Source organism: Micromys minutus (assembly GCF_963924665.1).
Source record: "Micromys minutus genome assembly, chromosome: 1".
Taxonomy (NCBI): domain Eukaryota; kingdom Metazoa; phylum Chordata; class Mammalia; order Rodentia; family Muridae; genus Micromys; species Micromys minutus.
The window spans coordinates 53,906,433-53,933,507 of record NC_137969.1 but is presented as its reverse complement, the minus strand read 5'-3'; the positions used below and the strand labels follow the sequence as shown (position 1 = coordinate 53,933,507).

Sequence of the window (27,075 nt, the reverse complement as noted above, 5' to 3'; positions counted from 1 at the left end):
ACATGCCACAGGGGAAAAACAAAAGGCTTCCAAAGTCTTTGGCAGACCTAGGAGGCTATTGTGGGAGCTGCCTGGCTGAAAGTTCTTCAGGAGGGGACAGTGGAAACTTTGCTCAGATACAAAGGCATCCCAGCCTAGGAGCCTCACCCCAAATAGTCTTGCCTTGACATTTAGAAAACAGACTCACAATGAGGCACTTGAACGCACTGGCCACTCTAAAGGGAGGTGGCCAACAAGCATCTACCAGCTTCATCCTGATTCTTTGCTCTTGCTTATTGATCAGAGCGAGCCAGTGGCTTGTGGGCTTCCGGAGGATGGAAGAAAGGAGTTCACATCTGTTTAGTCCACAGCTGGGTAGCACACACATGCAGTGGGCTGGGTGGGGGGATGTTTTGCTGCCACCACTCCATAGGGTTGAGTGGCAAAGACATCCCCCTCCTGTCTTCCTCCTCCTCTTCCCAGTTGCTTTACCTTCAAGGATGATTTGTTTTATTAAACTGGCTGTCCCCAGTCTCTGCAGTCCATAATGAAAGCCTGACATAGCAAGCTGCCTGCCTTCTGTGTCCTGCAGACACTCATCATAAGTGTCAGGACATACCAAGGTTAGCGGTCACTGGAAGTGTGCTCGCTGGCCCAAACCTTGCCAAACGCTCTTGGCAGCTGAATGAATGTCACAGAGAATAGAGGGGGGATTACAAAGGTTAAAAAGAAGACAGTCTCTCCTATTTTCTGGAGGCAGAGAAGCTGGTTTTTCACACCTCTGAACCATCCTTCAGTTCATTCACTGGCCTCTTGCGGGATGGGGGGGGCACTACAACCCTGCCCTTTGCTCAGATTCCTGTGGACACTCCTCCACCCTTGATCCCCCTTAAAAACTAGCCCACTGGCCTCAGCTCACCAATGGAATTATCTTCACCAGAATGGATAGAAAACAGCCAAGCATTGCTCCCTCCCCTACAGCCCGTCCCCAAGAACCACCACCCAATGGCCATTTCAGCCTTTCAGTAGATTCCAATCTTAGTAAGGAAGATGTTCTTGACACTTTACCTTTTAAGCTAATCCACCCCCCTCCCCACACACACTTTAACATAAGAAACAGGAAGGCATGTGTAAGAAGGATAGGAGAGACTGAGAGGGAAGAATAGAGAGCCCTGCTTGTGTTTTGGTGAATCCATTCGTGTGTGGGTTTCCTTTCTTCTTCCTTCCCCACTTTTTTTCTTTAATACTATAAAAGGGCAATAAAATGCTGACTTCGAGAAGACAATGTCAAGGAGAAAAGGGTGCTGGCATTTTGGATACTCTTCACTGCTCGCCTTGGAGAGAGTTATTCTTGTCACAGGTCTTTTGTCTGCATCTGCTGACGGCTTGCCCGTAGCCAGCAGCATACTTTAACTGTTTTGTCACCTCCTAACATCACATGCATCAGCTGTTGGGCTTTTGTTACGGGTATTGTAGAACTAATCCGCTGTGGCTGTTCTACTGTGCAGTAAATAAAACAGAAACCGGCTTCTCAGACCGTTCTGCATGAATATTTCAGACAGCTTTTTTACAACTCCGGGACTCACCAAATCAAATAAATAACTCCCCCACCCCCAGCATCCCCAGACCCTCCCCATTGACTGAAACAAAACCCCTCAAACTAGCCACAGATGCCTCCAAGTCACAGGGACTGGAGCTGGCAAACAGTCACAAGCTGAAAGAAAAGTGGTCTCAACTTCAGCTGAATTCGTATTAAGAGGACAGTTAAATACATCGGAGGCTCAGGGCTGGCTAGGCAGCTCTGAAAATCTGCAGAGCCTTTTGGGGTGTTTGAGCTTTATATATTTGTATATTTTAATATATTTTATACACACATGTAAGTGTATGTGTCCATACACACACACACAAATATATGTGAATGATACACTCACTCTTAATTAATCCTTGGTCCCTTTCTATCATGTGTAACATACACAGAAGTGTGCTGAGAAAATTAGACTCTAAAATGTTCTTTAAAGCTAAGCACACACTATAAATCCTCTACAGGGATGAACAGGACAATTCACTAAGCAGAGACACCAAGGCATTTTCCCCAGATGACTTCTGAGTGTCTTTGGAAGAGTTCAGAAGAGAAAGGACATCTATCTCCCTCACATAGGCATGCCTGGGACACAAAGGTCCCATGAAAGAGACAAACACTAAAGTTCTTTCCTGAGCCATTCACCCTGGTGGGCACATGATTCCTCTAAACAAACTTGCCCATCCCTGCTGTTTGTTGAGTAAATATTGATCAAGGAGAGGCCTGTCTCCTGACAGCAGTGTCGTAACTGCTCAAGAGTGGGCTCAGATGGGTGAACTCAGATGGTGCTGTGCTCTTCACAGACATGATCAGCCAGAGCAGATACAGATACAGTATTGCAGCTCTTCACCTCTGTCTTGGTCACCGTAACACCTCTACCAAGCAGAAAAGGGAAATCATGGGCCTATGACATTTGGTCACATGACGACATCCATCCATGGAGCTGAGCTGTGTGAGCCTTTCAGAAGACTAGGCTCAGGATGCTATTAGTGCACCATGGGAGTCTCTCCCAGTACCTTCTCTGTTCAGGGAATGTGTGGGAAGGCAAGCCCAAGTAAAATCGTGAACAGAAACTCCAGAACAGAGTTCTGCCTCCGGTAAAGCATCTCCCAGTGGTTAATAAGCATATGCAAAGCCTGGTTTGGGGGCTGCTTAGGTGACAGTATTGGCTGGACCAACACGTGGAGAAAGATGCTTTGTGTTTTATTTTGCTTATTTCATAACCGGGACTCAAAACTCTCACCTTCTATAGTGCCAGGGGCTGAATGGAGGTGCATTCTTCCTTGGGAAGGGCCAGTTTTGAGTCATCTTTACAGACCAAGCATTGTGATCTAAGAGTAAGTTGTACTGTTTTGAGTTCTCAACAAAGGACCAAATGGCCCATAAATTTGATTAGGATGCTCTGAATGCTCTCTCTACCCATGTGCAGAAGGAGGTATCCTCTAGAGTTACTGCAGACTAAAGGGGGGTTTTCACAACAGCTAAGATTAGACCTAAAACCTCCCTCTCTGATGCTGCAGGGGGCATTCAACTTTCAGGCACTTTGGAGAATTCAATTAGTTTAATACTCATGTAATGTGGGGCCCCAAGAGTGAACCTGTTTCCTAACTACACATTTAGCTACTTAAACATCTAAAGAATAAATACTCGTAGGAAACATTTAAAAAGAAAAAAACCACACACACACACACACACACACACACACACACACACACACACATGTGGCAGGGGAGGGGGCTGTTTCCTTGGTTTAAGCAAAAGAACATATGGGCACAATAGTCTGTCCCTCGCCTTCCCCCCACCCCCTTTTATTTTAAAACAAAGCTACAAAAGAACAATGTTCTGTTGAGCAAAATTCAGTAGCATTCTGTAAACATTAATTTAAGAAAATCAATAGACTCAGTGAGCTAAAGCCATATTACAAGATAAACTGGCCAGAGTGCCACTTTGTCAAATAGATTTTCCTTTTCCTAGGCTGAGAAAGAGAGTTTCAAAATGGGGCAAACGTGTTGCAACCAAGGTTTAAAAAGTATGTGGCCTTCAAACAGTCTGTCTGTTTCTACTACAGGGCTGGACAAACATACTTTCAAAATGATAAGACTAGCTTAGAATGGGTTTGGTGTTCAAATTTTACACAGAGGAGGTTTTCTCAGGTGAGGAAATGTTAAGAGAAAGGGGGTTTTGTGTGTGTGTGTGTGTGTGTGTGTGTGTGCGCGCGCGCGCGCACGAACGGGCATTCTGGAAATTGAGAGAGAGAGAGAGAAAGAGAGAGAGAGAGAGAGAGAGAGAGAGAGAGAGAGAGGGAGGGAGAAAGGGAGGGAGGGAGGGAGGGAGGGAGAGAGAGAGAGAGAGAGAGAGAAGCAGGGCAGAGGGTGCTTTGGGAAGAGTTTCAGTTGGTGTTTGACTTTTAAAAAGGAAATGAAGAAAGAAATCTTTATTCATGCTGACCCCATGGGCAATAGGCCTTCTTGCCAAAATCCCAAAGCCAGACTCTCCAGCGAGTTGGGGATCAGAGGGTTCAGCTGGTGGAAGCTGCTCCCGGCCTACACTCACCAGACAATGTCACATTAATGTGGGAGGGCCTGTGGGGGTTGAGGGAACAGACTCTGGGCCCCAGGAAGGAACTGGGGGGATGGTTTACCCCAGGCCTCATGGCCACTCTTCATTGGACACAGAGCTGCAAGGTCCTTAGAAAAGCTGTCGGAAGGGAATCATGTCCCTTTGTGTGTCCCCTGCACTGATGTGCACCGGGCTTGTGGCATCTTACTCCCAGACAAGACCTGTGTCCTGCCCCAACAGAGTACTTGCCTTTGCTAATGCCAAAGCCTGTAGAGTGTAGTAGAGTGTACCAGAGAGGCCACTGTAGAAAGGAGCAGTCACAGGGAGCTGGCCAAGGAGGGTGAGGATCCACTTTTCATAGGCAGAAAAACCCTATGAAGAAGGATCAGAGGACCCGGCCCTTGCTGGGGGCAGGGGTCGGGGGAACTGGACACCTCCCATCTGCACAGCTACAGTAAACCAAGGAACACCAGGGCATTTTCTTTGTTTCATTATCCAAATTGCAGTCTCTACCTTCTAAAATAAACAGATTTTTAGAAAATTCAGAGCCCTGCTACTATAAAATGTTGGCACCTTTAAGCTGCTGGCTACATACACATCATTGAAACAGGGTCCTGAAGGATATCATCTTCAGTAACCATGAATTCCAGGTAGTAGGAATGCACCCATCCCCCCACCCCCTTAACTCCATGGATAGATAGGAAAACAAATAAATTCATCTTTTCCAAACTTGGAGAGAAGCTGGTGCTAGTGACCCAAGAGCAGAATAAAATGTCTTTAAAGATTGTCACATTGATTTTATGAGGCTGAAATTCAGTCCAAGGGTATACTAGAAATAACCACTTTAGTTGCTCCAGAAAGGAGGTCTTGAAGTGACACTTTAGGAAACCTTAATTGTGATTTGCTGGGAGTGGGTGGGGGATGGGAGGTGTAAACTTCCCTTTCTTCTCAGGCTCTTCTCATGCCTCTAGAGACTGCATCCCAGTTAGAACTGAGACAGCAGGTAAAGCACCAGAGACCAGAATCAAGTGTCTTCTTCCATGTCCCCAAGGTATGGCACAGACTTCTGAAATCTTAGAAGCCTCTGAAAACACTCTACTGGGGCTGCCCATCTGTCATCTTGTGGTGGTAAAGGCTAGACCAAGATGACTCCACCAAACAGCCATACAATTCTGTAGCTTCAGGAGCTGGAAGGATCTCTGCCAGTTCAAGCTTTCAAGACAGAGAGTGGCCTCCAGCAGATGTCAACAGCCTTAACAAAGGGTGGCCTCAGGTACATAATCTTCCTTCTTGTGACTGTTTAGGAACACAGAAGCATTTCTTAGCCTCTATCTGTCCTAAAGAGACTAAGAGTCGGCACAGAGCTGGTGTGAGGTCGTAGTTAGATAACTCCTGTTCTTAGCCAGACTTGAGGTCTACCAGATTTTCCAGACACCAAATGTTCTTTCGTTGTGAACTGATTCCATGGGCACACCAGTTGTTCTTGCAGGGAGTTGGGATTGTCTCTCTGGCCTTTACCCTGAAATGCCTCATTATTTCTCAAATGTGGTGTCCCCAGTGTCAAGACAGGCTAAGAGTTCTTGAGGTTAGCTTTCCCAGCAATCACCAGCTGAGGTGGTTAAAACAAACAGAGCCAAGCTTGGTGCCATTCCTGGATAGAAGATTATCCAAAATCAACATGGCCTAAATGCTCTGATATTGTGTGAAGGGAGGCTGGGGCACAGATAATCCGCAGTGTCTTGGGCACTGCAGGACAGTGCTATCATGTAATTGCTTTCAGTAGTAGCTTTCCCTTCATAAGTAAGCCCTGCTTAGACCAATATTAAACCGAGTCTGCATGACCTGTGTTTCTGCAGATGAAATGATGGGAAAAATTTTTATAGGAAGATTCTGGTTGGAGGAGGGGTTCATCAGGGCAGTGAGGATAGGCTTGTTTATGGTAAATACCAAAGAAAGCCTGTTGACTTGGTGGGTACTGGCAGAGACCACCTATTATGGGGTCTGCTGGAAATGGCTGGAAAATAGTGTGTGTGTGTGTGTGGTGTGTGTGTGTGTGTGTGTGTGTAATAGTGTGTGTGTGTGTGTGTGTGTGTGTGTGTGTGTGTGTAATTGGTTGGGTTTTGTTGGTCTCTGCTTCTCAGTTACCCTGTGCAAAACTGAAGGTGAGCTTGTGGAACTAACCTTCAGCAGAGCCAACTCAGATCAAAGCCACCCAAGGGGGAAAACCAACAGGCATCCACCCTGAATCCATACACATTTTCCCCCTCAATGTTATTACTGAACAGTGCAGGTTATGAACCACTGTCAGAGTTTGGAAATTGTAATGGAAATCCTACATCATACAGAGATGGTTTAGCGTACAAGGAAGGTCTGCACATACTTTGTCATTGTATATCAGGGACTTGAACATCTGTGGAAGAGCTAAGCCCTGCAGACTGCCAACCCCATATAGACACAGAGGGGCCACCTGGCCTTTGAAAGCTACATGTGAGACTCTGGTGACTCAAGAAATCTCTCAAGAAACACAAATGGTTTAGAGAAGCAGGGAAGAATTTCTCAGAAAGACCAGAGAACATCTGATGGCCAGAAGACTACTTCCAACACCTAAAGGGGCCTGAGGTAATGCTGGGTGCCTTTCCACAAAGCACATCCAGAAATTTACACATAGATCTCACAGATGATGTCTGAATTTGGTCTCTGTATTAACGGAATCTGGTGGCCCCAAAACCACAGCCCTTCATTTTCCTCCACTCACTTGGTCATTTGTTCGCTCTTACCTCTTCTCGGGGCATATATCTCTTTGTACTAACTGTCCCCTGCAGTAGAAGATTTGAGGAGAAAATTGTAGGGAAACAGAAGTTGGGTACACTGACCCTAAGGAACGTGAAGCATACGAACCCGAGAAGATTTGTTGCCTACCCACAACAAACCCCCACATGGGGAACTAATCCCACTGGTGGTCATGATGACTAATGGTCTTTCAAGGAAAAGATGGAGATGCTCTTGGTGAAAGTACCCATCATGCCTTGCAGTAGAGGCCTAACTTCTCAAATAGTGCTGAATCTTCCTTGAAGGAGTGAAGGTATAGAAAGAACACTGTGTTCAGGTGAAATGATGCCTGCTCTTGTTCAGCTGCTGAGATCTACAGCTTTTCCTAGACCACACAGATCCAGACTGCATGCTCTAGACCTGGGTGAAGCCTATGCCAACATCTCATTGGATGGGTAACCGAATCACCAAAGTGAGCAGCCAGAGGGTTGGCTGCGACGATTCGGGCTGGAATCAATAGTTTATCAATTTGAAGAATTAGTCTCTATCAATCATCCCAGTAAGGGAATTTCTTCATCTCCCAAGGGTGCTGCTGGGATTTGGATCCACAAAGGCATTCCTGGGAGGAGAGGAAGATGATCACCCTGGAGATGTCCCTGAGATGATTAAGCTGTGCAGAGTCACAGGGGTGGAAGTGGCCCCACGTGAACACCATCTGGATTCCCAGGGCCTCGGCACTCATAGCTCATGGTTCTGCAGCATCATAAAGGCTCTGGGGCTTTTGTGAGAGAGTGCAGGATGTCCTCTACTCCCAAGTCATGGCATTGCAATGTCTACTCATGTCCCTTTCCAGGTGAGCAAAGTAGAGCCCAGGGAGTGGCAAGTGGAGCAGAGCCTGACCCTGCCGGCCAGGCTTCCTCCCTGCAACCCGCCCTGCATAGCTTTTATGCCCATCCCCTGGAGAAGTCTGCAAAGTCCCCAGATGGCAAACCCTCATAGAACCATAGAGCCATGACTACGAGAAGACAGAAAAAAAAAAAAACAAAAAACAAAAAAACACTTTCTCTTTTGGAAACTACTTTTGCATTGATCAATTGGTCCAGTTCTGACCGGAAATTGTTCTCTGGCTGGCTGTTTAAGGTCAGGAGGAAGTGATGCAGGAGTCGGCTCTTGATGATGTAGTAATGACGAGATCCCATGTGTGTATATGTGTGTGTGGTATGTGCATGCCAAGTATGTGTGGAGGCCAGGGGATCGATGGTTGGGTGTCTTCTTCAGTTGCTCCTCACCATTTTGGAGGATGGTTTGACAGCTTCATGCATTTGCATAATGAATTTTATTTATTCCCTTCTCATCCCCTCCTAACCCCATTGGCATTGAGACAGGGTTTTTTTAGCTGAACTGGAAGAGCCCCATTCAGCTAGGCTGGAAGGGCTCTGCTTGCCTCTGCCTCCCTGTGTCTGGAGCAGACCACTGAGCTATCAGTCCTCTGTTCACTGCTTTCATTTCTGCTCTTCCCTACAGCAGCAGACTCCATGGACTAATGTGAAATGGGCCTTCTACAGGGTTCACCTTGCACTAACAACCCTGCGTGGGTGCGCCAGATCCTCACAACTCTGAGTGTGAAGCATCACATCTCCATTTACAGATCTGGACAGGGGTACAGAGAGAGAGAGAGAGAGACAGTTGTCAGTGCTCTCAGCCAGCCAGCAGCAGAGGACTGAATCCCGACTTGACTGACACTAGTGTGGACATCTTGAACTCCTACTCTAACGCTGGCCCAGGGCCGCTATGGAGGACATGCTCCTAAAGCACTTTCCTTAGACTTCGAGCTGATACCTGCATATACAATAGTGGCTTCTTGAAAAAAAAAAATCATGTTACATATGACCAAATACAGAAAAGGCAGTACTTTCTCACCACCATTGTTACTGTAATGGATCCATTTCCCAGACTAAGGTTATCTCCCATAAAGTCAAATGCCATAGCGTCTCATCTACAAACACTCCGAGGACACATGTTTAGGAGTGTGTGTCTATTCACTCTTCCTATAGTTGGATATTTCCCCTACACAAAACTCCACCTACCACAACTTGCCAAGAATCCGATAATCCTTTTGTAAAGTATAATCATGCACAGTATGATCCGTAGGGTCATTTTAACCAATAAGATCCTGAGGGGCTGGGTGGGGGGAGCTCAGAGGTAGAGTCATTGCCTCTTCTGTGCAAGGCTAGGTTTGGTTCCCAACAGGAGAAGATAAATAAAAACATGTACTGATGGTCCAACCTCTGAGGATACGTTTGTAAAACAGTCAACAGAGTGCTGTTGTGTGTGCACAAGAGACAGTCCACACCCAGAATCCTGTCCTGTGGATTAGTCCCTGAAGGCATCTCTGGGGAGAATACTACCAGGTGGAGATGTATCACTCGGGGCAGCTAAGATGATTGGAGCAGGCCCACTGACTACATTCAACTAGGCTTTTAGAAACAAACATTGCTCCTTAATCTGCAGAGGCGAAGACTAAGAGGAACAATGCTGAAGTCTGTGAGAGCAGAGAAAATGTCTATGACCCCGTCGGCAAATCCTAGCAATCTGTCCTTCGACGGCTGGGGGGGGGGGGTCATTTTCAGAGACTTCAAAACAGCAGACTATTTTCACAGCAGGTAATAAATTTAGAGAATTATTATTTTGAGAAGTGGAATGGTGTGAGAATGAGGTTAAGTTTTTAAAAGGTTTTAACAAGCCCTCGGGTGGAACCAAAGCGACCCACTCCTGGGAGGTATAGATTTGAAAAGCAGTCAGTCATGATGAGTACCGGTTTTTCCAGACATGTGTGCTCCCTGCCCACTGCTGACATAGGGCTGGATGGTCAAGGGAGTCCCCCAACCTCCTCTGCTGCACCTTGTCAGCGGGGTTGCTCATGAATATTCAGAACAGGGGTCATGCATATTCTTTTGCCCAATTTTGGAATGATTGGGATGGCTCTGGAAACCAATAGGACAACTCAGTCTTTGGAGGACTTTCTCCTTAATCCTTATAAAGGTCTTTGTTCTAAGATTCTGAATTAGGATTCAGGGTAACAGTTCGACCGTGGGCACCATAAAAACATAAGCTGGCTCCTTTAGCAACACTTTAAAAGTGAAAATTGTCTACTGTTATCTACATAGAGATGCTGCCTCCAGACTGCACTGTTCAGGAGCTCAAAAAACAGTTAAATCTCTATGGGGAAGCTGCTTGTCACACAAGAACACAGATCAATTAATTCAAATTTAAGGGGAAATTACACATACCAATTATGTAGTCATCACAGCCCAAGATATTAAGCTCCGGAATAGATTGTGGCTCCTGGAAGAGGAGCCAGCACACCCTCCTAGACTCTGTGGCTCTGAGTAGCACATGGAGGTTAACTTTTTAGAGGGAGGAGTTCAGCTACCTTCCAAAGCAGCCAAGTGTTAATCACTTTAAATAACAGGTGATCCTTGGGGCTTGGGGGCTGGTTGAGAAAGGTCTGGCACAGGGTTCTGGTGAGGGGCAGGTGGTGAACAGTCCAAGCCCATTTAGAGAAAGGGGACCTTTAACAGCATAGCCAGTTATCAGAGAACTGGTAACACTCAGCAATACGCAGCCTTGGGTTTAGGAAGCAAGGGAACGGGTGTACAGGACTGAGAAGAGAAAGGCTTCCCAGGAATAAGACATATCTAACAAACTCAAATCCTAACCTTGTCCACCGCCACAGACTGGAAGAGCTCCCGTCCTATCTTTTCAAACCTTAGTCCTGGCATTGGAAAGCCAGGGATGCAGAGTCACCTTGCTTCTTTTGTAGATTTTTTTTTTTTTAGAGTGTCCCGGGCAAGAAAACTGGGCCATCTGGAGTTCAGAAGTCGAGGGAAATAGGGAAGAACGGGGAAGATGAGCACACGTTCAACAGCCACACAAAAGAACGGAGCAGAAAGAAGCCTGGATTTGGGCACTCGCGTCTGGCAAGGAGGCTGGTAGCAGGACTAATGAAGCATTTGCGGCGTGGGACGTGTGCCAGCGCAACAAAGATGCGCTGGGGCTCTGCAGATGTGCCAGGGCCCCCAGAGCAAAATAATGACATAATCACCATCAGTGTCACAGACCAGACTGTACACAAGGTGACAAGGGAGGGAGGCCTGGAATACACACACAGGGAGGACTTTCCATGGCTCTGATGACTGTGATCCTGAGAGCTGGGTCACAGGGCTTCATGCCCCTGCCTCAAGTTCTCAGGTGGGGTGGATGCTCATCTTTCCCTGGGTTCTCATCTGAACAATCCCAGCTACTACCGCTCACGAGGCAAGGGAAGTCTGAACCACTTCAGGAAGACATGGGGTAATATAGATAGATAGATAGATAGATAGATAGATAGATAGATAGATAGATAGAGATATAGATACAGAGAGAGAGAGAGAGAGAGAGAGAGAGAGAGAGAGAGAGAGAGAAAGAGAGAGAGAGAGAAATGGGGGGGCGGAGATGGAGCACCGGAGAGTCAAGAGACTGAATCTTTAGAATCTGTATCTTCTGTCATGTGTGACTCTGGTCACACACAAGCTAAGGCATGTTGTGTGACTCTAGTCACAACCTCTGGCATAAGAGAAACAAAAACATGCAAGAAATATTTCTTGGAGAACTTGGGAGAGGCCAGAACACAAATCACCACTATCAACAAAGGGCTAACCTCAAACTGAGAGTAAAAGCAATGACCAATTGTGGAATGGAAGGCAGGCAGGCCCTGTTCCTGTTTTAAACAAGATCTCCCAGCAGGCCCTGTCACCTGCCCCGGTAGCTCTCGATCCCAGTAAGGTGGGTGTGTTAGTACAGCTGTCTGGCTTTTAAGTGACTTTTGTCAGTTTGAAAGTGAAAGTCTGTTTGAGAGGTTGGAAGAACAATAGCTCAGAGCCCGGAAGAAGAACTCCAAGCACAAAGGACTGCTAACCAGTGCCCCTTTTCATGGCTTCTCATGAAATATTCATAAGGAGAACTTTAATTTTTTATGACCCCGTTTTGGTTTGACTGTGTTACTTGTATCAGCCCACATTGAGGTTCCCCCTTAAATACTAAAAGGTCTGTTCTGAAAGTGTTTGCAAAGAGCCACAGGGACAGAGTCGACTGTGGCCATCCTGCAGGCCTGCCCATCCTAATAGGAATCGCTGTCAGGGACACAGATTTTTTTTCAATATGGCTCCCGTCAGCCTTGAATCTGCCACACGTTCCGCAGAGCCGTTACTTTAAAACTTGCTAATTTGCTAGTTCAACACTTCGGAAGAACGGTTATGTTTGTTTTTCTTGGCTTCGCCCTAGTTAATAGAAAAGGCAGCGTAATGATCAGCAAGAGAGAGTCCTTCTTTCTTCGAGATTGCTGCCTCCACCTTCCATCTTTACTTTGTATTTCAGCCAAAAGTGGGAGGGGGCTGGGGAACAGATTGTATTTGTTTTATGTCATGTTACCAAACAGCCCTGGAGATTGGCTTAAGGCAGTCTTGGAGCGTGAAACAGCAGGAGCATTGAAACTAGAAAAATCTACTTTCAAGAGTTAAACTCAGATGCTGCACCCGGAATGGCTGTTTAGGAAAATAATATTTCCAATTTATATAGATGGATGGAGGCGAAAGGAGCAGGTGACAGAAGATATTCTGCCCTGCGACTGACAAGGAACAAAGTTGTTAAAGCTAAATACCACCTGGTAGGAGGACAATGAGAAAATTGGGTTTTAAGTGGCCATCCAGGTGAAAGGGGAGGGGCAAGTCCCAGCAAGCCCTGGGTTTGTTGTGTTCGTCTGTTTAATCCAGGCCACATACTCAGGTTGGCTTTCAATGAGCTGTTAGAACTTCTCCAGACATTCAATCCAGGACAGACTGGACACAATAGTCACATCGTACCAAAAGCTCCAGCCACCCCCAGCGGCTCTCAGAAGGGAACTTACGCTCTCAGTCCTATTGATAACCCTTTGTGGGATGAAGAAAGAAGCAAGGCCAGGAGAGCTGCACGTCAGACAATGGCCACCCCGCCACACTGTCCTCAGACTTCGTCATCTTCCAAGGACAATTAATTATGAAGGCCTTAGGGGTAGGCCAGAGAAAGAGAAAGCCCAACTCTGACCCAGCACCCCAACACCACCTCTGTGCTTGCTAACCGCCTATTGGGGGGAAACACACTAGGGAGCCAACAGATCATGGGAGGGATGAGCGAGAGAAAAGCAAAAGAATTTGTGTGTGTATGTGTATGTGTGTCCACCCCAGTATAATTCTATTCTCACTGTGAACTCATCCATACACAAAACACAAGAACAATTTTTTTTTTAAAGAGAAAAAGCCACAGGGTAGGTTGCAGTCAGAAATGGCTCTCGGTGGTGTGCTAAAAAGGATGGTCTTTTCACCAAATCATTTCACAGAGGCAAAAACAGACAAACACAAAGAGTTGAGAGTTTTTCTCCTACATTAAATGGAGTAACTGATAAGGTCAGACACATGATACCTAAAGACACGGATCCACGAACTCTTGAAGTCAAAGGGCCTCTGTGCGCCGAGGCACAATCTTTCAAAGGAAATAGATCACAGAACTCCACTGAACCCCCTTTAAACTTTATGAAGCAGGAGGGGAAAAAGCTCTAAGTAGGGAAGCTAGACAGAAGAGCCTTGAACTATTTTCTGAAGGAAAGATGAGACCCTCCCTAGGCTGCCACAAAACATCTTTTTTTTTTCTAAGGGCTCCTCTGAACTTTGATATGTGTCAAGACACTGACTACTATTGAAAACAGTATAATTAGGTGCTATAACCACTGTAGAAAATGCTTTGTTCACCCCAACAAAGGACAATGACCAGAGGGGAGCGGCAGTGCGAGCTATCTTTTTCTTTAAGAATGTTGAGAAAAGGTCACGGGATGCTATCACTAATAAAGCCGTTGAGTAAGGGGGTTTTTTAAGTTGTTCTCCCTGTGCCTGAATGCAGCCCAGTGACAAAAAGAGACGCGAAGAGCTAAAAAATAAAACGCAATATTGCCAAGCAGATCATAAATCAATGGGGCCCCTTGCTTCGTTATACTGATGAACACTTGGAATCTCAGAACCAGCCGAGGAATGGAGCCTTGTCCAGGGTGAGGGTGTGTCCTTCAGTCCACGCTCAGCCTGCTGCCTACACTCCCTGCCCTCTCCTCTCCCCTCCAATTTCAAGTGATCATTCTGTGAGACTACCTTCGCAGTCAGCCATGTCTGTGCGTGTATTTGGGCATCATTTATTCAGTCTCTTAAAAGATCAATTTGGCTTGTCACCAGTGAGACTGGCACGGGAAGGGATGGAAAGTCTTTCTCCTCCTCCTTGCCACCCACTAAGAGTGTGCTGTGTAGAGCTTGTTTAAATGGCTTGGTGACTTTGAGGCCAAAAGATAGAATCGCGGTAAAGAGTTTTCAGTCATGTGCCAGTTAGACGCGCCACGCCATCCCTCATCTCCTATCTATTTGGAGCAGAGGGCAGTGCTTCCAAATTCCACCTGTCTTCCTGCTTCTTTATAGAAAGGCTTCCAAACTTAATCTGCAAGAGCTGGTTGGAAGAGGAACAGGTTGGGCAATGACTTCAGTGTTTGCTGACGGCTGTGTGTGTGGGGTGGGGGTAAGAGGGGCTGCTTTTGGGGGGAGAACTCGATTTCCGTTTCAGTGTCCAAGCAGAAAGTGAGAAAATACATAAAGAAGCCCACAGAAGGACCTCTCTTTTCTGTCACATGGCATTAGAGAAAGGTCAAACCCACAGACTCTGTGATGGATAGAACCAGTGACATGCTATGCCTGTTGCTACCGTAGGAAGTGACATTTAGCAGCCCACTGAGGAATGAATCAAGTTCCTGGTTCTATTTATTCCTAAGCCTTCCAGCCTCCAACCTGAGCCCTTAGCAAGGGGCAAGAGAGATTAGTCAGTCTTATTGGGAACTTGGACTCTGCTGGTTGACTGACCAAGCACCAAGAGGCCTGTGAGGGGACCCCCGACTTTCCACAATGTAACCACCTCATGGTGCCCACTGAGAAAATGGGTCCCACGTGCCAGGAGACAGTTGTCACATTTTCTTCTCAATGTATACTCATGTCACCCAAGTCCTTAGCCTCTACCTCATCCTACCCTCTGAGATGCATTCAGGAGGTGGTCAACTGAGGTAAGAGCTATGCCACGCCTCTCTGGGCTTCAGCAGTCGTGAGATCAGCCTCCAAATTACACAGGTTAGCTAGCTGCTGAGCTTCAACTCCTCACACACTGGTAAATTAGCTTTGGAAACTGACAGGAATCATTACCTTCCTTTTCCCAAAGTTGAGGGGGAAACAAAACAATCATAAGACCTGACTCCATATGTCCCGTAAAGTCAGAAGTATGGGTGTGATTTAAAGGTTGGGAAGCAATACCGAGCTTCCTTTTCCTACCCATTAAACACACACACACACACACACACACACACACACACACACACACACACACGAAGCTATTCACAGAGAAGTAAGAAGGAAGCATTGAAACACAATCACACCTGGAAAGATGGTTTTCCCTGTTGCCAATCGCATCAATAAGAGCAGTGCTGCTGAAATCGCATGCCTTCTCCTGCATACCTTGCTAAACATGTCCAGAAACGGTACATCCCACCCCAGGTGATGGAGTTAACTCCCTTCACCTTAAGTACAAACTAAAAGTGGCATTCTTTCCCCCACCTTTGGTGTCTTCTTCCACATCCCCTGGGTCATCTCAAACTCCCAACACCCTAAGTCTGGATGCTAAGCCAAGCGCCCTAGCAATTGTGAAAGCTGATACAAAAGGCAGGGTAAGCCTTCCTGTCACTCAGAAGGTCCTGACTCAGAAAGGCCAGGAAGTGCAGGGCCAGGAGAGCAGAGCTCTGCAAAACACCCCCCTCCCACCCAGTCACAACCTCCTTCATCTGTAGAGCAGGGACCAGCAGCCACCGGTGCTGGGAACTGGGGGGAGGGGTGCTAAGCCATGGCAGAGGTACCACAGCCATTAGGACATAGTCTAAGGGTTAGGTAAGAGAAAGGAAGGAAGAAAATGTCCTAGAACGAACGGGGAAGTCCTCTGCTCCCATCTGCCTGTCTGTCATGTGGGTCCCACCCACTGGAATAATTTAAAAACCAGTCAAGCTTGCCTCTCATTGATCTATCTGTACCTTGTCACTGCTATTGCCCCTGGTAAGGAAGTTTCTGCCGTGAATCCCTCAAGGGAACATCAGTAAACATTCAACAGGTATTGGCCATTTTGTCACTGGTATACACAACTGGTGAGAAGTATGTGTTTGTGTGGGGCACGTGCCCCTGTGCATGTGACTGTCAGAGCTTGGTACCTGACAACGTGCTCTGTCACTTTCTATTTTATTTTCAAGGCAGGATCCCTCATTGAACCTGGAATCCATGGCCACTGGGCCCCCACGATCTGCTGGTCTTCCCCTCCTCCCAGCATTTACCTGGGTGCCTTGGGCTGGAACTCAGGTCCCTATGCTCATCTGGTAAGCGTTTCACCAACTGAGCCCTTGGTACCAATTGGGTCTTTGAGCATCATGTAGACTTGCCTCCACCTCTCTGCTATGCTCATCTCTGTTTGAAATTTTGGAAAGAGACAAAGCTCTCTGATTTTTCATCCCTTTCACTAGCTTATTCTGAAACTACTGGGTTATTTTCGTTGATGCTATGAAGAGAAATTTCAATACAAGAGTGAAACCGTGTGCACTATCAGCCCAGGCATTCGGCAAGAGGTGCTGAGGTTACTTTTGGCTCACAGCCACGGCCCACACTGGCAAAGCAACAAAGATAAGAACGGTGGCTTTTTAAGCATCTCACTTAAGCAGTGACCTCCGTGCTCAAAGGCACAGAAAGGAGGGGTCCCTTATCTGAAGGTTTGTAAGTCAGTGTGCCAAAACCGAGAAGCTGCATTAAGAACTATTTAGTGGTTCGTGAGTTTATGTGTGCACGTGTGTGAGCGCCTGTGTGTCTGAGTGTGTGTGTGCATTGTGTGGGTGTGTGTATGTGCATTGTGTGAGTGCATGTAAATGTGTGTATGAGTGCCTGGGTATGTGAGTGTGTGTATATATGAGTATGTGAGTGTGTATATGTGTATATGAGTATGTGAGCACGTGCATATGTGTGAGTGTGTATGTGTGTGAGTGTGTGTTAGTGCCTGTGTGTGTGAGTACTTGTGTATTTGTATATGAGTGTGTGACCTTGCATGTTTGTGCAGGCTTACACACACATTTACGAGTTTTTGTGTAGAGTTGTCAGGGCAGAGTACATGCGGTTGACTCTTGCTTCTCACATTTCTGGGAAGAGCCCATGATTTTTGTTTCTTGTTTATTTGACTTGGTTTTAGCTTTTGGTTTTGCTTATAAGCAAAGGAGGAATTGGCCTCAGAATAGTTGGATAACTTGCCCAAAGTCACATGAGAAGTGACAGGATTCCTGCCTAGGCCCCATTCTCCTTGCAGTGGAGCACACTTAAAATAGACTGTGCAGATAAAGGAGAGGTGGCCTGGCTGGAAGTGGGTATGATGCTCAGAGAAAGAGCTATCAGATGCTAATCATACGAATGAGGCTTTGGATGATGCTAAATGGAGAAGCTTGCTGGGTACCTCTCAATGCCAGTGTCTCCCGTTTGTGTCCTTTTGCTCCCCGTGCTGGGCACAGGGTATTAAATTCCAGCAGGTAGGTATAGGTGCATTTGAAGGATCTGTCCCCTCTGGCATGTGATCAGAAATTGACTCATAAACACTGGGAGGTCTTTTTATGAAAACTGAGGTAACCACCCAGTGAGTATTTGTTATAATATAATGTGACTAACTCCCTAGTGTACAGTAGTAGCTCCTGGTGTAGAGGCTTGAAAGAGAAAGAACAGGAAGCCAAGTTCTTCCATGAGCTGTCTTTAAAAAGTCTAGGCCACTGTCATGACTCTAGCTTTGAAAGCCAATTCCAAGACTGTCCACACAGTCAACCAGTGCTGTGACCATGGAGACTGAAAACACTGGCTTTAATATGGGGGGGGGGGGAGCTCAGATGGCTCCAAGGATAAGAGCACTTGCTGCCAAGCTTGATGACCTGAGTTCGATCTCCGAGATTCACATGATCAGAGAAATGGCTCCCTTAAGTTGCCTTCTGACATTTTCACCCTCTCCACCTCCTTTCTTCCCCTCCTTCCCACTCATGTAATAAAAAGATGGCAGATCAGAACTCCAAGAGCCCCTATTTCGAATGCATCCAGCAGAAGAGAAACATCATTTATGACATGTATGGCAAGAAAGACTGGTCTTGGACAATAAAGATGCAATTGGTAGCTTGTAGGATAACGGTCCAAACTTCCCAGGAAAAACTCCGACTAACCCCTCGTGAAGCTTGGATGTTCTATCCATTATAAGCCCATAACTGATCTGCATTGCCCAAAGCAGTGGAGGCTAAAGCCAGGAAGGAATAAACAAGTGGTGAGAATTCGAGGGTGTCAGGTCTCTTGACAGACAAACCCAGATCATAGGGGTTCCTCTTTCCCTTGACATAAGGTTATTTCTGGGCATCCCTGGGTAGTTATCTATAAGAAGAAAAACAGAGTACTATCATAAAGTCCATGAGATTCTGCCTTCAAAGAGGCACACCATCTATCCAGGAAGAGTTGTCACAGCTATCTGGTCTGTCCTTTCCCAGGGGTTCAGTCTACAGAAATCTCACCATACCCCCACCTCCAGCTATTGTTGCCCAGGCCAGTAGGGCTCAGCAGATGCCTTTGTGAGTACTGGGAGCTTTGCTCTTCTGGTCTCATGCAACCATCACGTGGATGAAAACTGTTTACTGAGGCTCCACATCAGACTACAAAAAAAAATGCCCTACTGGTAGCTACACAGCTTATTGTTACAAGGAATGGCTTCCTGGAAACGGTCTGTGTTGCTCTGCATGCATCTAGAATATACCTAAATATAAGAAAAATGCACAATCTCCTTATCCCTCTCAAAAGCAAACACAAATAAAAACCAAAGAAAGGTTAGCTCGAGATGGCTCATTGACTCCAAGGCTTGCCACTATGCCCGAAGGTTCTGGTTTGATCCGTAGACTCTACAGGACTGGAAGGAGTGAACCATCTCCAACAAGTTGTCCTCAGAGCTTGATGTCCACTCTATAGCTCAAGCACACCCCCATACCAGGCCTCGAATTTGTTTGCACACACTAAACAAACAAACAAAAATGCAACTAAAAATTTTGAGCAAAAAACGATCTAAAAGGATCTCTTTTGAAATATGCTTAGTAAAGTCTCATGCCAATTAGAGCTGCTTACTAACCATCTCTAGACTTCTCAAGAAGCAGCTTTGTAGTTACCACTGCATATAATATGTTCACATCAGCTCAGCCAGCACCCCGAATCATAAATGAGATCATTCCATATCTGCCCTTTACTTCAGACTTTTTAGTTCCCTTTCCTATGGCCAGCTGGGTCTTCCCAATAAGCTGAGATGGAAGATGGGAATTGAAATGACCTTGGGTGAGTCACAATGATTCTGATGGAAAGGAAGCTCCTGGTTGCTGCTCTACCTGACAATATGCCAAGATGTGCTTAAGTATGAAACCATCACAAAAAAAAAAAAAAAAAAAAAAAAAAAAAAAAAAAAAAAACCGATTCAGAGTCTTTCCCAAAGAACACGAAAATAAACAAGCAAAAAGGGAGATAACGAAAGAACAAAGACTGGTTCCTACCTCAAAGTCATTTGCTTTGTTGTAATGCATGTTGAGGGCTCTGTACAGCTCACAGTCCCTGGTGATGGACAGCTCCTCTGTGCTGGTGACCCCATCATTGATGGCTTGACGCGCGTACTTCTCCATCTGAATGTAGTAAAACTCACGGAAATTGCTGAACCACTTGATGAGCTGGGAGGTAATGCATCTGTTGAACTGTCAAATTTAAACATTGAAAAAAAATGTGAGCACGCCACAGCTCTTGTCAGCTGAGTTCTCTGAACCACTTTTTAAAGTTTCACTCCCTGTGTTACCTGGAAAAGTAGGCATTAAGAACCACCAACATGGTGGCCAAAGGAATGGCAATCTCCAGAAGTATGAGAGAGCATTCCAGTGACAGAAACCACATCACTGCTTCAGGGAGAGAGCCCATATTCTAGATCCGATTTTCCTTAGACTGATTATCTTTTACTTAAAGACAAATCAATCCACTGATCCATCTTCAGTAGAGCACGTGCATCTGTGGACTTCACAGAAACACACTGTGCATATTTTTTAAAGATTGATTTCTATCACTACATGGTAACCCCATTCAGTGAGGGGAACCTGCTTTTTGGTAGAATGGTAATACTGGGTTTTGCATGGTTTGGGGTGCTGAGTGACCCCATGCCCCTCTATCTCTCCACAACCCATCCATTTTAGAGTTCTGCAGCATTTGCTTCCAGTGTGCTCAGGGGAGCCCCCGGCACCTGTTCCTATGCTCTCTGCACCTAGCAGTGGAAGGCCCATGGCCCCTTCCCTTGACAGCTGTGAGACCAGGGAGACGCGGTCAAAACACAGTTCACAGATGGCAGAGAGATAGGACCTTTATTACTTTTTTTTTTTAAATGCCAAGTCGCAATAGCGTGATTGGGCTTTGAAAGTCTGTTTGCCCAGGCTTCCCGACGACCTTTGAAATGAAGATGTCTTCCTGGGCGCTGGCAAACGGTCCTGTTCTTATTGACTGCTTTCTTCTCGGCAAGGACAGGTGTGTCCTAATGTGCCAAGTAAAACCCAATAAATCCATCCCTTCCTATCCGGCAGGCTGACAGACACCCTGCCTTTTGTCACTGGGACCATTCCTTTTCCTGCCCCCTGCCCCAAGAAAAGGGTTTACACCCATCCAAAATGGATAAAGAACACTTATGAAATCCTGGTCCTGAGACTATCCAGGCTGTGGCCAGATGACAGCTAAAGTGTGTATGGGGCTGTAATTACTGCAGAAAGTTGTTTCTCTACTAGCAAAGATAATGAGTGAATGAAAATTTATGGTGGAGAGTGGAAGTCACAAGGAAACAGACGCAGGAGGCTGGAGTTCCTCCCAAAAGGCCATCTTGCGTCCTAATTGCCGTGGAGTTGCAAGGGCCCTTACAGATAATTGACCAGAAAATGATTAAGTCATCAGCAAACCGCTTCTGCTTGCGAGAGTTCAAACATGTACTTAACCTGTCCGAGAATTATATTTTCACTCCGTGCGTCTGCCCTGTCTCCATTCAGCCTCGCGGGGAACCCGATTAGAAAGACAACTGAAGGACCCCCGTTATCTGATCTTCTGGTGGCCGATTTCAATAGGACTTAAACCCATTACGATTTGCTGAAGTCGGACTCCCTTTCCATTTATCTCAGCAGTAAAATACACTGTCCAAATTTCCAGACACTGAGATAAGGCCTACAGGCCCTCGTGACGGCTAACTGTTCCTTTTTAATTCTTTTAGAACAAGAAACAAAGCATTACAAAATGATAGCAGGTTGTGCGCTGGAGAAGGGAAATTGCTTCGACATGGAGATTAGACCTCTGCATTGTTACGAGACATTGTCTCAGATGGACAAGAGTACTGTAGGGGGAAAAAATAGAAGGGCATTTTTTTTTCTAGAATGGTCATGAATGACCTAATGGAGGGGGACAAAAAAGTAAGTGCCCTTGCCATTACGTATGAACGGGACATAAAGAGAGATTTAAAGCACATTGTTGGAGTCTGGAAATACCAGAGAGAGAGAGAATGGGCAGAAACAACAGACTCCAAACACGAGACAGGCGGTGTGAGAAGTACCCACGGCCCAAGAGAGGGGCTTTCCCCGCCAGCCACCGAAGGGAGATGAAATGTGCTATTTTATTTTTTCCGTTCTCAGCTGAGAGCAAAATGCAAGCAGCCCGTTCTCCAGACCTGCCCGTGGTGGTGGTGGGGGGGAGTATTCAACTTTAAAAGAGTTAATTCCGAGCGCTCTGTGTCGTGCTTTGTGAGCAAAGGATCAATTGTTCTGTAAAGGCAAGCTCTGCGGAGTGTTAATGTGTTACTGCACAAACTAATCGCTTCAATAAAGAGGCTGTGTTTCCAGAGTGTACGAGTCTCTGTGACTTTGATTAATGCTTCCCACGGGACATCTCAGCCTCAATATGGGCTGGAGAAACTTCCTAAATATTCAATGAGCATGGTCAAAAGATGTATAAAACAAATCAACCTGACACCTTAATCCGGCTAGGCAGCGGTTGACTCAGGGGGTGGAGGGGAGGAGATACATCATTTAACATTGCAGGCTTGGAAGCCTGTGAGCGCCTGCTCTTCAAAGCTGAAATGACATGGAATCTGTTGTTCTTAGTGGCTCAGGAGTTATTGGTGTGTATGTTAAAATCATCCGGCGATGAGCAGGAAGGCAGAGCGGCCCCTCCATCCTGCCATCTCTCACCCCACACACCCGTCTTCTCAATGGATCTCAAATCACAATGGGTGGAACTGCTCGTCCAAGCATCCTCCTGAGGGAACGGAGCTGGATTCTCTGAAAGAGCACAGGACTTCAGATTCTCCCTGGGACAGTTAAACTACGGTGGTCCAGGATTTGTCTCCTGCTTCCCGTCATCCCCACACCAACATATCTAAGTGTCTGTGATTTCCTTCTAACTCCTTTCCTCCTGAGTAACTGGAGAGCATCTATCTCCTTCTGCAGTGGGAGCCACGTGGGGCTGGTCAGCACTGGGTTCAGTCCTGGAAGGAGGCATGAAGTCATGTGCCTCGTGTGGTCTAGCCTCACCTTCAGGCGCTCCCTGAAGGACGAACTCCATCTAGTACTTGATCTCCAGCTCTGTTTGTGACAGGATCTACGTAACACCTAGCTCAAGAAATTAAACATTGTTTGCATACAGTGTTTCTCTGGGTTACTGGTATTGCAAACCTAGTGTCTGGTCCCTGTTAGAAGTGTAAATGACTTGGCAAATGGAAAAAGTATATTTTACTGAGGTGATGACCTTCCTAGATGAATGTGCTACAGCCGAGCGTTGCACATCTCTTTAAGATAACTGGGTGGCATTTCTGATGAAATTCTAGGGTTCATCTCCCCATTCCCAGGGCTCTCCCAATTCTGCAGTGGCTTCTTGGATCTTAACTACAGTAAAAGTTTTCATTGTGCACGCATATGTACCACTTCGGACTCTCTTAGCACCTCGCTCAAATTGCCTCCCAAGCACGCCATCTTAGCGCCAACGTTCCCATATCGGCTCAAGGAATACAAATTCACTCATTACCAGTCAAATTAAAAGATGTAATTAGGGAAGTTAAAAGGTCTAATTCATTCCAAAAGTAAAAGAGAAGCAACCTCCTTTGGTTTTCTGCAGTGGGTGGCATATGCTACCATTCCCGCTCATCAAGGAGGATACTTATTATTCAGCTAAACTCATACTTTATCCGCCATTTCTCCCAGTGCAGTTAAAGTATGGATAGAATCTGTAATTAAATATGAGTGCCTTTAAAAAGAAAACATTTACCCAGGTATTTTATCGCGGCTTGAACAATATCTGTACAGTGGGTTTATGGGTATATTCTCAAGGAACGAGAAGCTTCCCACCTTCTCATATTTATAACATTGTCCACCTTAGCCACTTATCATTCATGCAAATGCAGAGAGCCTGGAACATTTTAATGTCTGTATCTTATTTTGAGTAGTGCTGTTTGGCTCAAAATGGCTTGGGTTTTCCACCCCACCCTCCACTTTTGTGGAGGAGCGAGTGATCTCTGTATTTATAAAGTTCTTAGATCTGTCTCTGGATAAAGGTGCTTTGTAAAAATATATGAGGCGATGTCATTGTTATAAAAGATGCAACAGATCACTGTAGGGAAAGGGATGAATCAGGAGGTAACAAGAGGCACATATGTGTGCATAGGGTATACAAAATTACAGCCCTCCTTATCCCCACCTTAGAACCAAAGACAGGTTGGCCAGGTCCTAGAAGGTGCTTGGGCATATCTAAATGACAGTCAAAGGCAGCTAAGATGTGGCCAAATTTACTAATAACATTATGAAAATTATTTGGTATATATGTATGTGTCTATGTGTGTATGCATGTATCTCTTTCTCTTTCTCTGTATGGGTGCATCACTCTCAGTATGTTTGTGTGTGTGTCTCTGTGTGTCTCTGTGTATGTCTGTGTGTCTCTGTGTATGTGCGCCTGTGTGTGTATTTCTGTGTGTGTCTCTCTGTGTGTGTCTCTGTGTGTGTCTGTGTGTCTCTGTGTATGTGTGCCTGTGTGTGTATTTCTTTGTGTGTCTCTCTGTGTGTGTCTCTGTGTATGTGTATCTGTGTGTATTGAGTGTGTCTGTGAGTGAAACTAAAACTGACCAGTTCTGCACCACTTGTTCTAAGCAGTAGGTTTGTTGTAGAGCCTCCTCCAGATGAAGGTCTTTTTCCTGTGGCACTGCTCTCCTGAGAGCCTGTGCTTCCTCTGTCAACCTTAGGCTACTTTCCTTTTCTGGGCAGCTGGTTGGTACTGGACGAGGAAAAGGACAAAGCTTCACTTAAGAAGTGCACTGAGAGAGAAAAAGCCAAACTTGATACACGATTCAGAAGCAAACGGGGGAAAACAAAACTTAGCCCATCAGGTCAAATTAAACAACAGTGGTGGGAACCAATGGGCGAACTGAAACCATGGGCTTGACTTGGGCACGAGACGCAGGCAAGCTCTGATGAGGGAGGGATTCGAGAGCAGGCATAGCTTGGTGGCTTGAGAGATCTTGGTTGAATCAGAACGTGTATACAGGGAGGTTGGCAGGAAACCACCAACCCCTAAACCAATCTCAGCTAATGTAAAGTTTATCAAATTCCTTGGGTAATGATAGTGAGTATCATTATCATCAAAACCTACTCTATGTTTAAAAAAATTACAGATGTTTAACACATCAAGTCAATGCAAAGAATTACTTCAAACCCACATGACACACACACACACACACACACAGACACATGCACACACACAAACACACAGGCACATACACTTACACACAGACACACAGACACACACACACACAGACACATACTCACACACACAGACACGGGCATATACATTCACTCACACACACACAGACACAGGCATACACACTTAAACACACAGAGACACACAGAGACAAACACACACACACAAACACAGACACACACAGGTACACACACACACACAGACACATAGACACAGACACACTCACACACAGACACACAGACATTCACACAGAGAGACACAGACACACACACACACACTTACACAGAGGCACATGCACACACACAGACACACAGATACACACTCACACAGAGAGACACAGAGACACAGACACACACTCACACACAGGCACACAGACATTCACACAGAGAGACACAGAGACACAGATACACACACTCACACACACACACACACACTCACACACACACACACACTCACACACACACAAGCACACACACACACACACACACACACTCGCAGAGAGAACCAGGAGGTCCCACTATTCCATAGAATGAGGGGGCTGCAGCTGTAGTCCGACAGCTTTCATATCCTCATTTGAATAATGTGTCCTGAATCTGTCACTGTATTCATCCCTTACGCTCAGTGTACTCTACATCAACAACAAATTAAGTTGTAAATAAGAGACAATCATCACTTTTGTTTTTAAGCAGTTACTGCATAGAGAATTTCAGTGTACACTCCTTTCCACAGGAGGGGGAAGGAGGTGCTAAAAGTTAGCTTTCAGAGACACAAATATGGAAAATCCAACAAAAAAAGAAACAGTTTACTATTGCAGAGGGGGTTGGAAATCTTTTGTTCTGTTTTGTTTGTTTGTTTTCTTGGAAGGTCCAGACATTACCAGCGAGTGGAGATTCATACAGGAAGCTATTAAAACATGCAAAGACAGAGGCAAAGCCTCCTAGGCTGCACTACTAACCCATGTGACTTAGGAAATATCCCTGGGTTTAATGGACTAGTTGTAACTTTGCTTCACACCTTTAGACAAACACACAGGAAGAACAACCAATTGCATTATAGGTGCACATCATACGTGGTCCCCATACTGGTCTCCATGAACTCCCGAGAGTTCAGATCACTACCAAACCCGCAGACAATGAAAGATGGGTAAAGAAAACAGCCCCTACCTTCACATCCGAGAAGTAGGTCTTCAGCATGTTGGAGCTGGGGTAGCGGGTGTAAAAGAACATAAGCTTGGCCTTCTTCAAGTGATTGGGTGATAGCCCTTCCTGCATGTGGGATACAACCGGTTAAGGCACAAACGTGGCTAAACACAAGGGAGTATCCCTCTCTCCCCGTCTCTGCACACACTGACAATGTGTCCAGTCCCCATAAGCAGTGCTGGGAAGGCTGGGTGGTCATCCATATGGCTTTTGGAATCCATCACTAACTGGCCACCTTGTGCTCAGAATATGCGCTGCCTGCCTCACATTGCCAAATGGAGAGGTTAGGAGGCACAGTTCAGCTACAGATTCTTGGCTCCTACCTGATGGGAATGTCCAAGCCCTCCTCCCCAGTTAAAGTCTAGTATACCATCCATGTTCTTGTTCCTAAGGAGACAGACAGCCCAGGGCCCACTGCAGGGGCTTAGTCTAGGGGCTCCTTTTCTTCTCCACAGCTGCCTTCTCCCCTCTCTTTTTCCTACACTCTGTGGTTTGTGTCAGATGATCAAGCCGGCCTGGGTAAAGCTAGCTACACAACACGTCATTTTAAACACTGTGATGCAAGCTTCATGCTTTACCTTGTAGTGCTAGCTAACACAGTGAAAATTCGAGACTCAGTTTCTCCGGTCTTATTTTGATTGTCTCTGATCCGTTTCCTTTAAGAGAACACTCAAACTAGGGAGGGGCAGCCTCGCAGGACAGAGCAGGAGTGGGGTGTCACTTTTGTTAAAGCAATGGTCCAACACCAAATACAATTTACCCGACCTGGATTTATAGTTAACTCCTTTGAGAATGACATAGTAGTTGGGGGCTAACAAATCAATAGATGTGGGTTAGTAGATCAATAAGTAGCCACTTACCCCAAATAAGAAAGCCTATTTATCTAGAAACATCATCACCTTTTAGATCTGTAAACAGTGGCAACGCAAACACTTCCCAAGAGAATGGCAGGCTAACCATAACAATCCAGGCTGCCTGAATCTCTCCCAGATTCTTGGCACTCCTCAGC

At 46.0% G+C, this 27,075-nt stretch overlaps 1 protein-coding gene across 1 annotated transcript in view; it reads right to left on the bottom strand.

Moving 5' to 3' along the window:
• The window catches only part of PROX1 (prospero homeobox 1), a gene marked incomplete at its 3' end in the record, with an annotated part of 46,951 nt that overhangs the window by 4,122 nt on the left and 15,754 nt on the right, over positions 1-27,075 (bottom strand). The window contains exons 3-4 of the mRNA XM_080934195.1: positions 26,031-26,132; positions 19,611-19,805 (exon numbers count right to left, since the gene is read on the bottom strand). Coding sequence (XP_080790321.1) covers positions 19,611-19,805; positions 26,031-26,132 — 297 coding nt within the window. The remainder of the gene's footprint in view (positions 1-19,610; positions 19,806-26,030; positions 26,133-27,075) is intronic.